At 41.3% G+C, this 12,294-nt stretch overlaps 1 protein-coding gene across 1 annotated transcript in view; it reads left to right on the top strand.

Annotated features, from left to right (window-relative positions):
• AFF3 (AF4/FMR2 family member 3) overlaps positions 1 to 12,294 on the top strand; it is a 462,049-nt gene that overhangs the window by 420,496 nt on the left and 29,259 nt on the right. The window contains 4 exon segments of the mRNA XM_032592770.1: positions 1,477 to 1,525; positions 1,528 to 1,600; positions 4,819 to 5,020; positions 7,650 to 7,771. Coding sequence (XP_032448661.1) covers positions 1,477 to 1,525; positions 1,528 to 1,600; positions 4,819 to 5,020; positions 7,650 to 7,771 — 446 coding nt within the window.

The following is a 12,294-nucleotide window of genomic DNA, read 5'->3' on the forward strand; positions in this document are numbered from 1 at the left end:
CATGCTTTATCTTCTCTCTGTCTCAAAAATAAATAACGTTAAAAAAAATGTACACATCTAGAACTTGATAAACATATATTGAAAATACATATAGCTGTATAAGCATACATAGAGATATGCAGAAAGACATACAAATTCTATAATATTCTATATTTAAGTAATTTTATTACTCATGGCCTTTTTAAAAATTCTTAACTTATGAAATTTCATTTACACTAAGCCTGACACCCATCTCTCCTCATAAAATCTAATGAATCGTCATTAAATACAGATACAGAGAAGTGAAAGAACATTTTCATAGCAATCTTCCCTAAGCATTTGGGGTATTAAGACCCCAGTACTGGGACACTACGGACCCAGCTACCAAAGGTGCAGAGTCCAGCCCTGCTGGAACCCTGGAGCAGAAATGGAGATTCAGAGCTTTGTTTGGGCCTTCCTGGGTACAGTTTCAGTGTGAGCATCTGGGATCCTGTGACAGAGGCTGTGTGACATCCCAGCTAGAAAGAGGTCAAAGTCTTTCTATCTTGGAAGCAGTGCTTGTCTCCTGGAAAACACTGCTGAGAGCCCTAAATATACTGTTAACTGTGTTTCTACTTTCTCACCAGCAGTGGAGCTTTGTTGAGTGCATTTGCCATTGCACCCTAATACACATGTAAACACGATTGTGGAAACAAGAATTCAATCAAAATACTATTTTCTAAAAGGGTACATTAAGGATGTAAGATGTCATGGATAGTAATTGTTCACTAGAATTAAGACACCAAGAGGTAACAACCTTTGCTTGAAATTCATAAAAGCCATTATGGCATTAAGCCCAGGACACGGTTGTCATACTTTATTCAGATACCAAGAAATGCCAAAATGAGAGCACTGAAGGTGCAGTGTTAATTTCAGAACAGGTCTTTTTTGGGGCACCTGGGTGACTCAGTCGGTTAAGCATTCGACTTCGGCTCAGGTCATGATCTCACAGTTGGTGGGTTCGAGCCCCACGTCGGGCTCTGTGTTGACAGCTCAGAGCCTGGAGCCTGCTCGGATTCTGTGTCTCCCTCTCTCTCTGCTCCCTCCCCACTCATGCTCTGTCTCTCTCTCAAAATAAATAAACATTAAAAAAATATTTAAAAATAAAAATAAAAAAAGAACAGGTCTTTTTTGGAGAGCTGATTCAGATGTGTTGATGGTAGACCAATTTTCATCATTCACATTGTTCCCTCCCTAACGTTGACCATGGTGTCACGCTCTTCCTCTCAATAAACTGTCAACAGTAAAACTGACAGGTTCATCCTTGTTGGTGGAGGAACTGACTGGGAACCTAGAACAGAGGCAAGAACGTTGTAACATACTGCGCTTGGGATACTCTTCCAGAGAATCCGAGTAAGCTGGCCTCCCGGGAGCCCTCGCTGTGTGGAAGGTTGTGATGGGATCTATTATGATCCCTTGAAATCCAAAGCTGATTGGTTTTTGCTTATTCCCATGCAGTGTGACAACGAAGATGACTACAGGGAGGTCAAGAAGGCCCAGGGAGAGAAGAGAGCTCTTCACGACTGACTGCCTCTGCCAATAATACTTTATCCGCGAACCACTGCAGCATGAACATCAACAGGTATGCATGTTCCACTGGAGTTACAGTGAGCCGGAAGGATCTCTGGGTCTGAAAGTCATGTATCATATTGGAGGAGAGTCCGATTGTTCAATGACTGCTCTGGTCTGGGTCTTTAGACTTGATTCTCCTGATTTAAACTAAGGCTAATAATTATGCCTGAATGTGTGCTCATGTCACAGCCCCAGGTACAGAGTCAGTACTTCTCTGTAACAAAAGACCAGTTACTAGTTAACACTCAGTTCTGTACTCTCAAAGACACACTTTCCCTCTGAAAACTCAGTAACTAAATTTTCAAACCATGATTTTAATAGCCACTAACCTTAAGAACAGTAAGCTTATTATACAGAGGGACAAAGAAATATAAACTTGGGTGGAGTCTCTTGGATATAGACTAAAACTGTGGCATTAGACAGGCTCTGTGTCTCCAAGGTTAAACGGCACCCAGTCACTCCTCTAAAGGGGTTCCAGATGGACCCACTTTGCACCAAATCCCCTCCATGACAAATGGCTTTCTAGCAAGGCAAGGTCCCTGATATTTATTAGAAGTGAGTAGCTTATCATCAGTCATAGAAGCTCTTTCCATTTAGAAATACCACAGCTCAGAAACCACTTTTCCTCTGCTAAGACACTCCTCACTCTCCCTGACTGTGTACATGGAATTTTTAAGGGGAGATTAATGTTTCAGCACAACACATAAAAATGTAAACTGAAAGGTTAGGAGAAGATGTAGAGCAGTACTAAAACTCGGAGAGGAAATTGGAGAGCGAGGGCACACTAGCACCGGCCCACTGCAGTGTCAGAGTCACCTTGGGAAGGAAGGCAAGGACTCTTGAAGGTCTGAGCAAGAGGGAGCGTGCAGACACGAGCTGGCCTAGTCCACAGTGCTCTGTGCCTAGCGGGGTGGTATCCCAAAATACTGAGAAAATGCAAATGGGGGACGTGTGGTTCCAAAATGTCTTAAATGTGCGATATGGTTCTATACATGCTTCTTTCTTAATGCACTGAAAATCTTTCTAGCAGATCTAGTAACTGCCATGATATCTAAGTAGCGATGAATATAAACAATATTTCAAGTTGTCTGCAACAACTGGAACATGACACAAAAATGTCTGTGATTTCTCCTGATGACACAATCACAGGCATTGCTAATAATACTCCTGCTAAACCACTACTCTGGAAATGTTCAGTTTCAGTGAGAAGTTAATGAAAATGAAGATGTAACTTTTTCCATCCAAGTTCACAAACCCCAGGAACTCTTACTCTAGAGCCTTTGCCTGGCAGAGCCTGCTGGCTCTGATAGTTTTATTTATGATACATAATGACACTTGCATATAAAAGTGCTTTGAGTTCTTTCTAGGAAAGGTGGTCAATGTACCTCTGGAGTAAGGTGATCACCTATCCCAAAGAGGATATCCAAAGAAAGCTTTTTTGGTCAGCTTGAATATGTAAACTTATAATGATGAAGAAATAATCCTATGTCCGTGACAACACTTAATGTAATAATTTAGTTTTCTATGAGCATTTAAAATCACATAATATGAAAAATAATAGAAATTTATAAACATGACTTTCTTCACTCACATGTCAAGACACAATTATATATAGACTGGTCACATCTATCTTCAGCATCAGTGTCTTTGTCATCATCAACTGAGCCACTTTTGACTTGCCCGAGGGAGTTTTCCAGAACACATCTTCTCACTTCTGCCTTGTTAGATGCATGGTATTTTTTGTACCAGAAAGCTATCACCAGAAATTCTACCCCTACACAGATCTATTTGCATAACACTAAGAACCTCGTTACTTTAACATTAAGAACCTTGGCTTTATTATCTGTTCTAGAGGCCTGTGTTTGTAATTTCTACACTGTGACCACCAACTAAGGAAATTGCTTTTTGAAGTGACTTTAATGGCTTGTTTGCAGTGATAGCCAACACATGCAATTAAGAAGTAATGACTGCAGGAATAGTGACTAAGTCTTTGTTAAATGGATTTACCTTTTTTTTTTAAACTGGCTTTGTCAAATGACTTCTGTGAGCATCCCAAATTAACAATGTTTGAGTTTATTTCAGGTTATTGTATCTTTCCTCAGTTTTTTGTTTTTTGTTTGTTTTTTTTTTTTCAGGGCAAAGTAATGGAGAGAGCCCTATCAATATAACATACATTGCAAAGATTCAAACACAAGTGACTCCCTTTTCTGATGGTTAATTTGGGCGGGGGGGGAGTTATATTCAGACATAGACAATAGTTTCATTCTTTTTTTTATTTTTTGTTTTAATTGAATTATAGTTGACATACAGTATTATGTTAGTTTTAGCTATATAACATAGTGATTCAACATTAATGAATGCTCATCATAAGTGTGGTCACCATCTGTCACCATACAAAGCTATTAACAGTGTTACTGACTTTTTATCCCCGCAACTCATTTATTTTATAACTGAAAGTCTGTACCTCCTAATCCCCTTCACCTATTTTACCCACACCTCCCTCCTGTCCAACAACCACCAGTTTGTTCTCTGTATTTATGAGTCTGTTTCAGTTTTTTGTTTGTTCATTTGTTTCGTTTTTTTAGATTCTACATGTAAGTGAAATTATATGTATTTGTCTTCCTCTGGCATAAACAATTAGTTCTGAAGATAAAATAAGGAGCTAGGAATCAGAGAATATAATTTTTAATAACAATTTTCTATTCTGTGTTTATTTGAATCAATGCCTGCTTATCCCAGAAGCCTAACAATTGAAAGTTGGCCTCATATGCTTTGCAGATTATTCTGTGATTCTGTTATTCTCCATATAATAATTAGTACAAGCTCAGGTGTTAGCAAAAGTCCTTTTAGAAGTAGACCGCTTGTACATCATTTGATTGCCTTTCCCATTACTTGCTGCTTAGGCTTGTCAGGAAAACAGTAAGTTGTTTGTTGTGTATTTTGAGATCCTTGGATGAAATACTCAGAAAATGAAAATCTTATTATTCTTAGTCATTTAGCACCAGAATTATTATTTATCCTGATAAGACAAGTAAAGAAACAATGAGTAAAATTTACTTATTGTCCGTTATGGTCCTAATGCCATAAAATTGTTTCCTGGTATAATAATTCCCAATAAATGCCTTCCTACCAGCAGGTTTTAAATGAGAGGTTTGGGTCATATATAAAACATTTACCTTTCCCTGTGCTGACTGTGTGACATTCCATTACTGTGATTTCCTTTTTCAGCTTGGCAATACCAATAAATAAAAATGAAAAAATGCTCCGGTCACCCATCTCGCCCCTGTCTGATGCATCTAAACACAAATACTCCAGCGAGGACTTAACTTCTTCCAGCAGATCAAATGGCAACGGTTTGTTCACTTCCGCCTCCTCCAACAAAAAGCATAAGGCTGAGAACCAGCTGCAGTCTCATGCCGGAGACCTCACAGTATGTTCATTCTCTTCCTCTCCCAATAAAAATAAAAATGAAATTGAGCACACCCCTATACTCATCTGTCTTTAGCCCAGCACAGTCTAAACACATGCTTGAGGTCCCTCAAGAATTCCTAAATGGTGCTCTGGGAAGGCCTGGTGAATGAGCACACCCCTTTACCCCTTCCCACAGAGAACTACAGAAGAAGAAACCAGAGGAGGCATTTGAAGCCTCTTTTGCTTAAGAAACCTCTTTGCAGGATTTCATTTCCCACTCTAAAAAGAAACGGCCCCATAGTAATACTACCCCAGGACAATGTAAATTGGGAGTTTGAAACCAACCAACCTTATTATTTGGAAAGATTCCTTACCCCAGGACAGAGTGAAATCTGGGACTGAAACCCCAGGCCAAAACTGTGGGACTCCCACTCCACCCTTGGTAACTGGTAAAGTGGCTGCAGTATGGGACCCCTACCCCCACCCCTTTTCCAGTGACCTTCTCAAGGGTGATTCCAGCTGCCTGCACTCCCCTGGGGAACGGTGGGGACTTGGGTCCAAGTCTGTCTAACTTCGTATCTTAGTCAAAATGTGATTTGGGGCCAGTTGCATCATCTCTCTGAGCCAGTTTCATTTGCGAAATGGTGGGAGAAAGATTTAAATGAGCCAGTACTATCTGAAGAACCAGACACATACAGATACCTATGCAACTAACACTACATGTTAGTTCCTCTTTCCTGCTACTCCACTTAACAGCTGGTAGCCCTGGATCATGCATCCTCTGGGGCACATTATTTAACTCCAAACTCTTCCCCGAATTCTCTCAGGTCACCATGCTATGAAAACCAGTGGGGCTTTCTTTGTGAGGCAGGGAGAGAGATGAGACATGAGAATAGGGCTGTTCAAAAAAAGATGGGGGAGGCAGTATTTAATGTTCTATCTCATGAATTAAAAAGGTAAAAAAGTTGGTAGTAGGTCTGTCAAGAGCCAAAATCTTGTAACATCAGGGAATTAACCCACTTACACACCCTTATTTGGGAGCAATTATCTTCAATTCTAGGCTCAAAGAATCTGAGAAGACCCTACTAGAAAAACCTGGAATAAAAATAAACCATTTCAAATTAAAACACAAACTTATCTGCACCTCTAGATCCTAACATAAAAGCAACCATGTCTAGAGAATTGTAAAATAATTACAGACTTTTACCAAACAGACGTTTATTGAGCAAGTACTTTGTGCCAGGCACTGTGTCAAGCAACGGAGATCCAGTGGTGATCTAACAGATTCAGTCCGTGCCTGTGTGAAGTTCACAGTCTAGCTGTGGAGATTATACACATCTATAATTACTGTCACGAGTGCCACAAGGGAAATGCAGAGTCCTAGGTCCTCTGACAACAAAGACGCTTGCTCTACACATAAAATCAGTCCATATTTAAAGAAGCATTTGTACACACTCAACACATTTTCATTACTTCCATTCATCCATTCATGTTGTGGGTATCTGTAGTTTGTTCCAGAAGAATCCACTTGAATTTCATAACCAAAGACAGTTGCTTTATTATCCGTGGGTCTAGCACAAAATAGGTGTTCTATAAATATTGGAATCCCTAGGGAATATGATTTTTTTTTATTTTTCCACAAATCTATAGTGTTCCTTTTAAAAATACATTTTAAATAATTTCTAGTTATTCCCTTTGGCTTTTCGTGCTCTTCACAGACAGCTAATGAGAATCAGTCCATTTTGTGACCTGAATGACTTCTCTTTTGCAAGGGTATAGCTCAGCAGTTCTGAAACCTTGGTTCCTGGATTAGCATCACCTGGAACTTGCTAGAAATGAGATGTTCTCAGGCCCCACTCCACACATCTAAATTAGACTCAGGGTCAGAGGAGCAGCTGTCTGTGTGTTGATGGAACCCCCTGATGATTCTGATGCAGAGTCACCTTAGAGAACCACTGGTCTGGCCAACTGGGGAAAGAAGGGGCTTGAGTCCTAAGCCCTAGACCTCACCCATAGTAGTTATTTGAGCTTGAGCAAGTTACTTAACTTCAGCCAGCCACAGTTTCTGGATCTGTGAGAGTGGGCCACTAAGAACTTCCCTTTTGTAAGCTTCATGCCTAGCACAGAACCCAACACAGGGCTTGAACTCACAACCCTGAGATCAAGACCTGAGCTGAAATCAAGAGTCAGAAGTTCAACCAACTGAACCATCCAGGCTCCCCAAGAACTTCCCTTTTGATACTGTTATAAGAATGACATTTGAAGGATGCCTGGGTGGCTCAGTCAGTTAAGCATCCGACTTTGGCTCAGGTCATGATCTTACAGTTCCTGAATTCAGGCCCTGCGTCCGGCTCTGCACTGACAGTTCAGAGCCTGGAGCCTGCTTCAGATTCTGTATCTCTGTCTCTCTGCCCCTCCCCTCCCCTCAAAATAAATAAATGTTAAAAATTAAAAAAAAAAAAAAAAAAAAGAATGACATTTGACAACACACATGAAAGCCCTCAGCATGAGAACTGGAATGCATGTATTTCTTTTTCTGTATTTAAACAAAGGGATCATCAGTTCTAACAGAGAACACAAAACAGTGGGTTGTTCTTTCAGCCAGGTGGCCAGTTTCTGAAAAGACTGGTGTGTTGTTTTTTGTTTAGAAAGCCGCTCACAACAATTCCGAAAACGTTCTCCACAAGTCACGGCCACAAACAGAGCCATGGTCTCCAGGTTCCAACGGCCACAGGGACTGCAAGAGGCAGAAACTTATCTTCGATGATATGTGAGTGTGGACTCTGTCGATGTAGTGAGGGGCAAAGTTAAAACAGAAACTCTGCGGGTAGAAGGGTTATATTCATGACTTGGTCAGGGAAATGTTGCCCTCTCAAAGAGAACTGGAGCTTACCTTTGAATGCACCCCTGAGTCCCGGGGAGATTTTTGAACAGCTAGAACAGCCAGAGCTCCTGGGGTTGCCTCCAAGATGTCAGGAAGCTAAGGCAAATGGCAGTCATGGGTCTTACATCTCTAAGCAACTTCATTTTGGGTTGTTGGCAGTTGTATGCTACCAGAAAGAGAAGCATTTTTGTTTTTGTAAATTAGAACGGGCAAAGAATAATAGTGGTTCACTCCTGGCTTGTTTCCTCTAAAATGCTACATTCTTTATAATAGCATAAACAGTTCACACAGGAAAAAAATATCCTGTCATCCTTCCCCCAGCCCTAGTGCTGAAACCCAAGTATTACTTCCACTCCCAGCATCAATTCATAAAAGGAGGAGAAACAAGAGAAGATGAATAAAAAGTAACATCCTGGAATGTTCTTCAGATGCTGAAAATGACAAAGGAGAAGTGATAAAGTGATACTGAAAACTATTTAGGCTCTTGGGGGGAAAAATATGTGTCAAGGACAAGCCTGGAAGACAGAAGATATGGTTTCAAGAGTTTGGCTTGAATCCTGTTTTCAACGTTAACTGTTCAACAAGCACCCAGTGCAGGTCTGTGTGAGGCACTCCATCAAATCCTGGGGGTGGGGACAGCATGCAGCACTGAGACATCCTGTCCTCTAACTGCTTACAGTCTGGCTGAGGAGACAAACTACAAACCCCTCACCCCACCTAAAACTGGAAAAGTTAGGGGTGCCAAATGTCTTCGAGTCCCAGCTTCTTTATTAGGAAAAACAACAGTCATGATACCTCTCTCCCGAAAGAAAGTTCTCCCAAGACCCAGATAGATGAGATCACCCAAGGGGGACCATCCTTGCAGAAGTGATGACTATTGCATCCTCATCTTCCATCCATCCTCTCCTCCAGCCCTGGCTTCACCCAGAGTACAGACAAGTTCTACTTATTCAACCCTACAGACTTCTCTGCGAAATGAGAATGTGCCGTTAGAGTCCTCAAATTATTCTTGGACTTCAGTGAGCTAATTAAGGGCACAGAATTGGGGAGTTAAAAGCCAAATCCACATTTTTTGTTTGTTCCACTTACTGAACACATTCCAAGATAATTGGATTTATGAAAGTTTAAGAGTAGCCCGGGAGGACAGGTGTTTTTCCTCTCCTTCCCATGGCTGCTGCAGCAGGATTTGGCCCCAGGCATGCTCTCCTGGCCCTAACCACCTCCCCTTCTCCTTGTCTTCTCCACTGCCCTAATCGAAGAGGGTGGCCATTAATCTCCGAGGTAGGGACATGTAGTGGGAGGACAGTCCCTTGGTCAACTGCATATATAATTAGTGTTTGGTAGTCTTACTTGTTCACGTGAACTCTAACCATTTGTAAAAATGGGAGATTAAAATTGTGTCTGATGACAACGTGGCAGTTTGCACTCAGAAGTCATAATCTAACAACATGATTAAACACAACGTGCGTTAGACACTAAGGTGCTTAAAACATCCAACATTTCCAACAGCTGATGTTAAGGGGCATGGTATTTAAACACACGTAATACCATTATTACGTGTATTAATACAATCATAATAAACATACATATAGAAAATTTAAATATAAGGAATTATCCAATGTATGGACCAAAAAGCTAAGTCAAAAATAGCAACAACTAAATGGCCGTACTTCGATCTGCAGTTTCTTGGACTGTTTACAAGAGGAAATGTTTCTCAATCTGCCGGCACTATTGCTAATATAATTTTTTCACGATCTGTGTCAACAAAGAAGCTGTTATCATTCGTTCCTCCCATTAGCAATATGTATAATTTTTCTGGCTGACAGCTACAATAAAACTGTTTCTCTTTTATGGATATAGATATAATAGAATAAAAAGGCACTTGTACGTATCCGTCATACGGAGAGATAGATGTCATGTTCCAATTGCCATGTGTCCCAGTTGATTTGAGATCTGTAACAGTAAAATAAACATGCAACTCAAACAGCCACTCAACCACTGAACTAAGAAAGTCTCCGGAAGACCCTTGAAGCTTGAAAAACAAAACTAGGCATTGTCTTTTCCTTGAAACAATACAGATCACTGTCCCTTAAGAAATCACTGCGCTAGGAAGTCACCTAAACTTGTATAAAATGTCTCCCACGTCCAGTTGGTATGTGCTGAGCACTTACTAAGTGCCAGGTACATTGGCAGAAGCTAAGATATGCAATTCATGAATCCTCAGTTATTAATTCAGGGGAGAGGGAGGCACATGGGTGGCTCCCCTGGTAAGGTGCCTTGGGACCACAAAACTTCAGCCTCCTGCTCCTCTCTGTTCTTCACCAGCTTCCCCACCAGCAGGGTTGCTAACAGACGAGGACCTGGCCCCTGTCACTCTCCTTGACTTTTCCCCACTGAAGGTGTCAACAAGCAGTGAAACAACCAGAGAGGCTACCAGTAGAAAAAAAAGAAAGACCTGGAGAAATAGCTCAGGAGCAATTTAGAGTTGATGGAAATCCAGTTATAGTGATCCAAAAAGGAACAGATGCCATTACTGTCATTTACTTTTTAAAGCTGCATCATGTAGCTTTTAGAAAAAAAAAAGTAAACTCATCCTTTTGTATTATAAATACTCGTTAATGGTTGAATAAACATGCAATGCAGACAACAGCTGAATTCAGTGGGCGCTTAATAACAAGTGTTGAATGAACACAGCTGAATTAGAATAACAGCGCTAGGAGAGTAATGCCTGCAGTTTTTTCACCATGAATATAAGGAATCTACATGCAGGTAAATTGAAATTCATGGGTTCCTAAGCCCCTTTTCCTATGTTACTTACCAATTAACTAGGCACCAGTTTGTGTCTTCAGGATGCAGATGGAACTGAACAAAATAACACTTATTTTTTAAATGTGATCCAGGTCAGCTGGTTCTGCGTAATTTGCAGGCTCAGACTGGTGGCAATGTGATGGCACCTCCTCCCTGACATTTAGCCACACTCGACATCCACTACTTGACAGCCCCGGTTTTAAGGTGACACCAGTGTGATTGCCAAACTTTTGTTTAAAAAAAAAATCTGTAAGAATTTATGTCAATGAGTGACAGCACTAGATTCAACTCAAAGCCCAGAAACTGACCTTATTAGTGTGAAGCCACGAGCTGTAAATTACTTTGTGTCGTAATTAGTGACAGGGGAGTTCTTGGCCCTGGAAAATCGAGAGAGAACAACTGTGTCATGAAGGCCTCGGTACAGAAGTCCTGAGCAAAGCTAAGTGGTGAAACGCTTGGCTGGGAAATCAAGTCTCCTTTCCCACCAGCCATATTGCTGTGTTAGGAAGCCAGAGAATCCCTAGTGCCAGAACTGCCTGCTGCTCCCAGAAGCATGTACTGTCTCCTGCCCATATTTCACAAGGAAGAGTCAGTCACGATCATCACATTCAGCAAAACCACCAAACATTCCATCTGTCCCCGTGGCACCAGTAACTGGAGCCCAGCTACTTAACTCTCCCAACATTGAGAAGAGACTCCCTCAGCCACGCGTGCTGAAGGCCATGGCGTGTGAAATGTGACTGGCAGGGGAGGGAAAAGGATTTGGCATTTGTGATGTAATTATGCTCAGCAATCTCCTAGCTAAAAGGATTTAATTTTATAGAGGATGGGAAGAGTCTAGTATGTAAAAGGTCATATCTCTTGTGGCATGATTTAGTCAAAGGACATCAACTGAAATCCTTGAGTAGGTGATGGTACAACGAGGCGAGGCACTCCCACGGGGGGCTTGCTGTGGCCATTGCTCCTTTCCTGAGGGGCTCCCCTTCCCCACCTTTCCCGGTAAGCCAGTAGTATGCCTTCCTGTTCTTCTGTATGGAATTTTCTCCTTTATGAGATCCCTCTCAGCCAAGTTTTTATTTTTTTCTTAACTGAAACCAAGAGTGAAAGAGAAAGAAAAAGACTAGGCTTGGGATGGAGACGTAGAGGCGATAAGATCTTTCAGATCTCCCTGACTAAAATCTTCATTCTCTGATCATTTTAAGGGTTTTGTAAAATTATTTTATTTTAAATGTCACACCCAGAGAAGAACAACAATCAAGCTGATGAGTTTCCATTTCAATAGAAAGTTGCTTTTGATTGAATGACAAAAACCTGCCACATTTAGTCTGTGCATCTTGGAAAACGCACACTGTTTTCTGTGTGTGACCGAGAGAGAACACAGTCGTGTGCAAGAGCCTATGGTGTGTACAAGACACGATGCATGATCACCTGTGCTTCTGAGAAGCCAGGTTCTAGAGACTCTGGGGTCCCAGCCAGCATCAAGTTCATGGAAACAAAAACTGCATTTGAATCTTTGCTGCTTAAATTCAGTCTACCTGCTTCCTTCAAGAAGCACTCATAAAGCCAACACTGGCACACCAGAGACGCTGACCCTCAAGTGC

Source organism: Lynx canadensis, chromosome A3 (genome assembly GCF_007474595.2).
Source record: "Lynx canadensis isolate LIC74 chromosome A3, mLynCan4.pri.v2, whole genome shotgun sequence".
NCBI classification, from domain to species: domain Eukaryota; kingdom Metazoa; phylum Chordata; class Mammalia; order Carnivora; family Felidae; genus Lynx; species Lynx canadensis.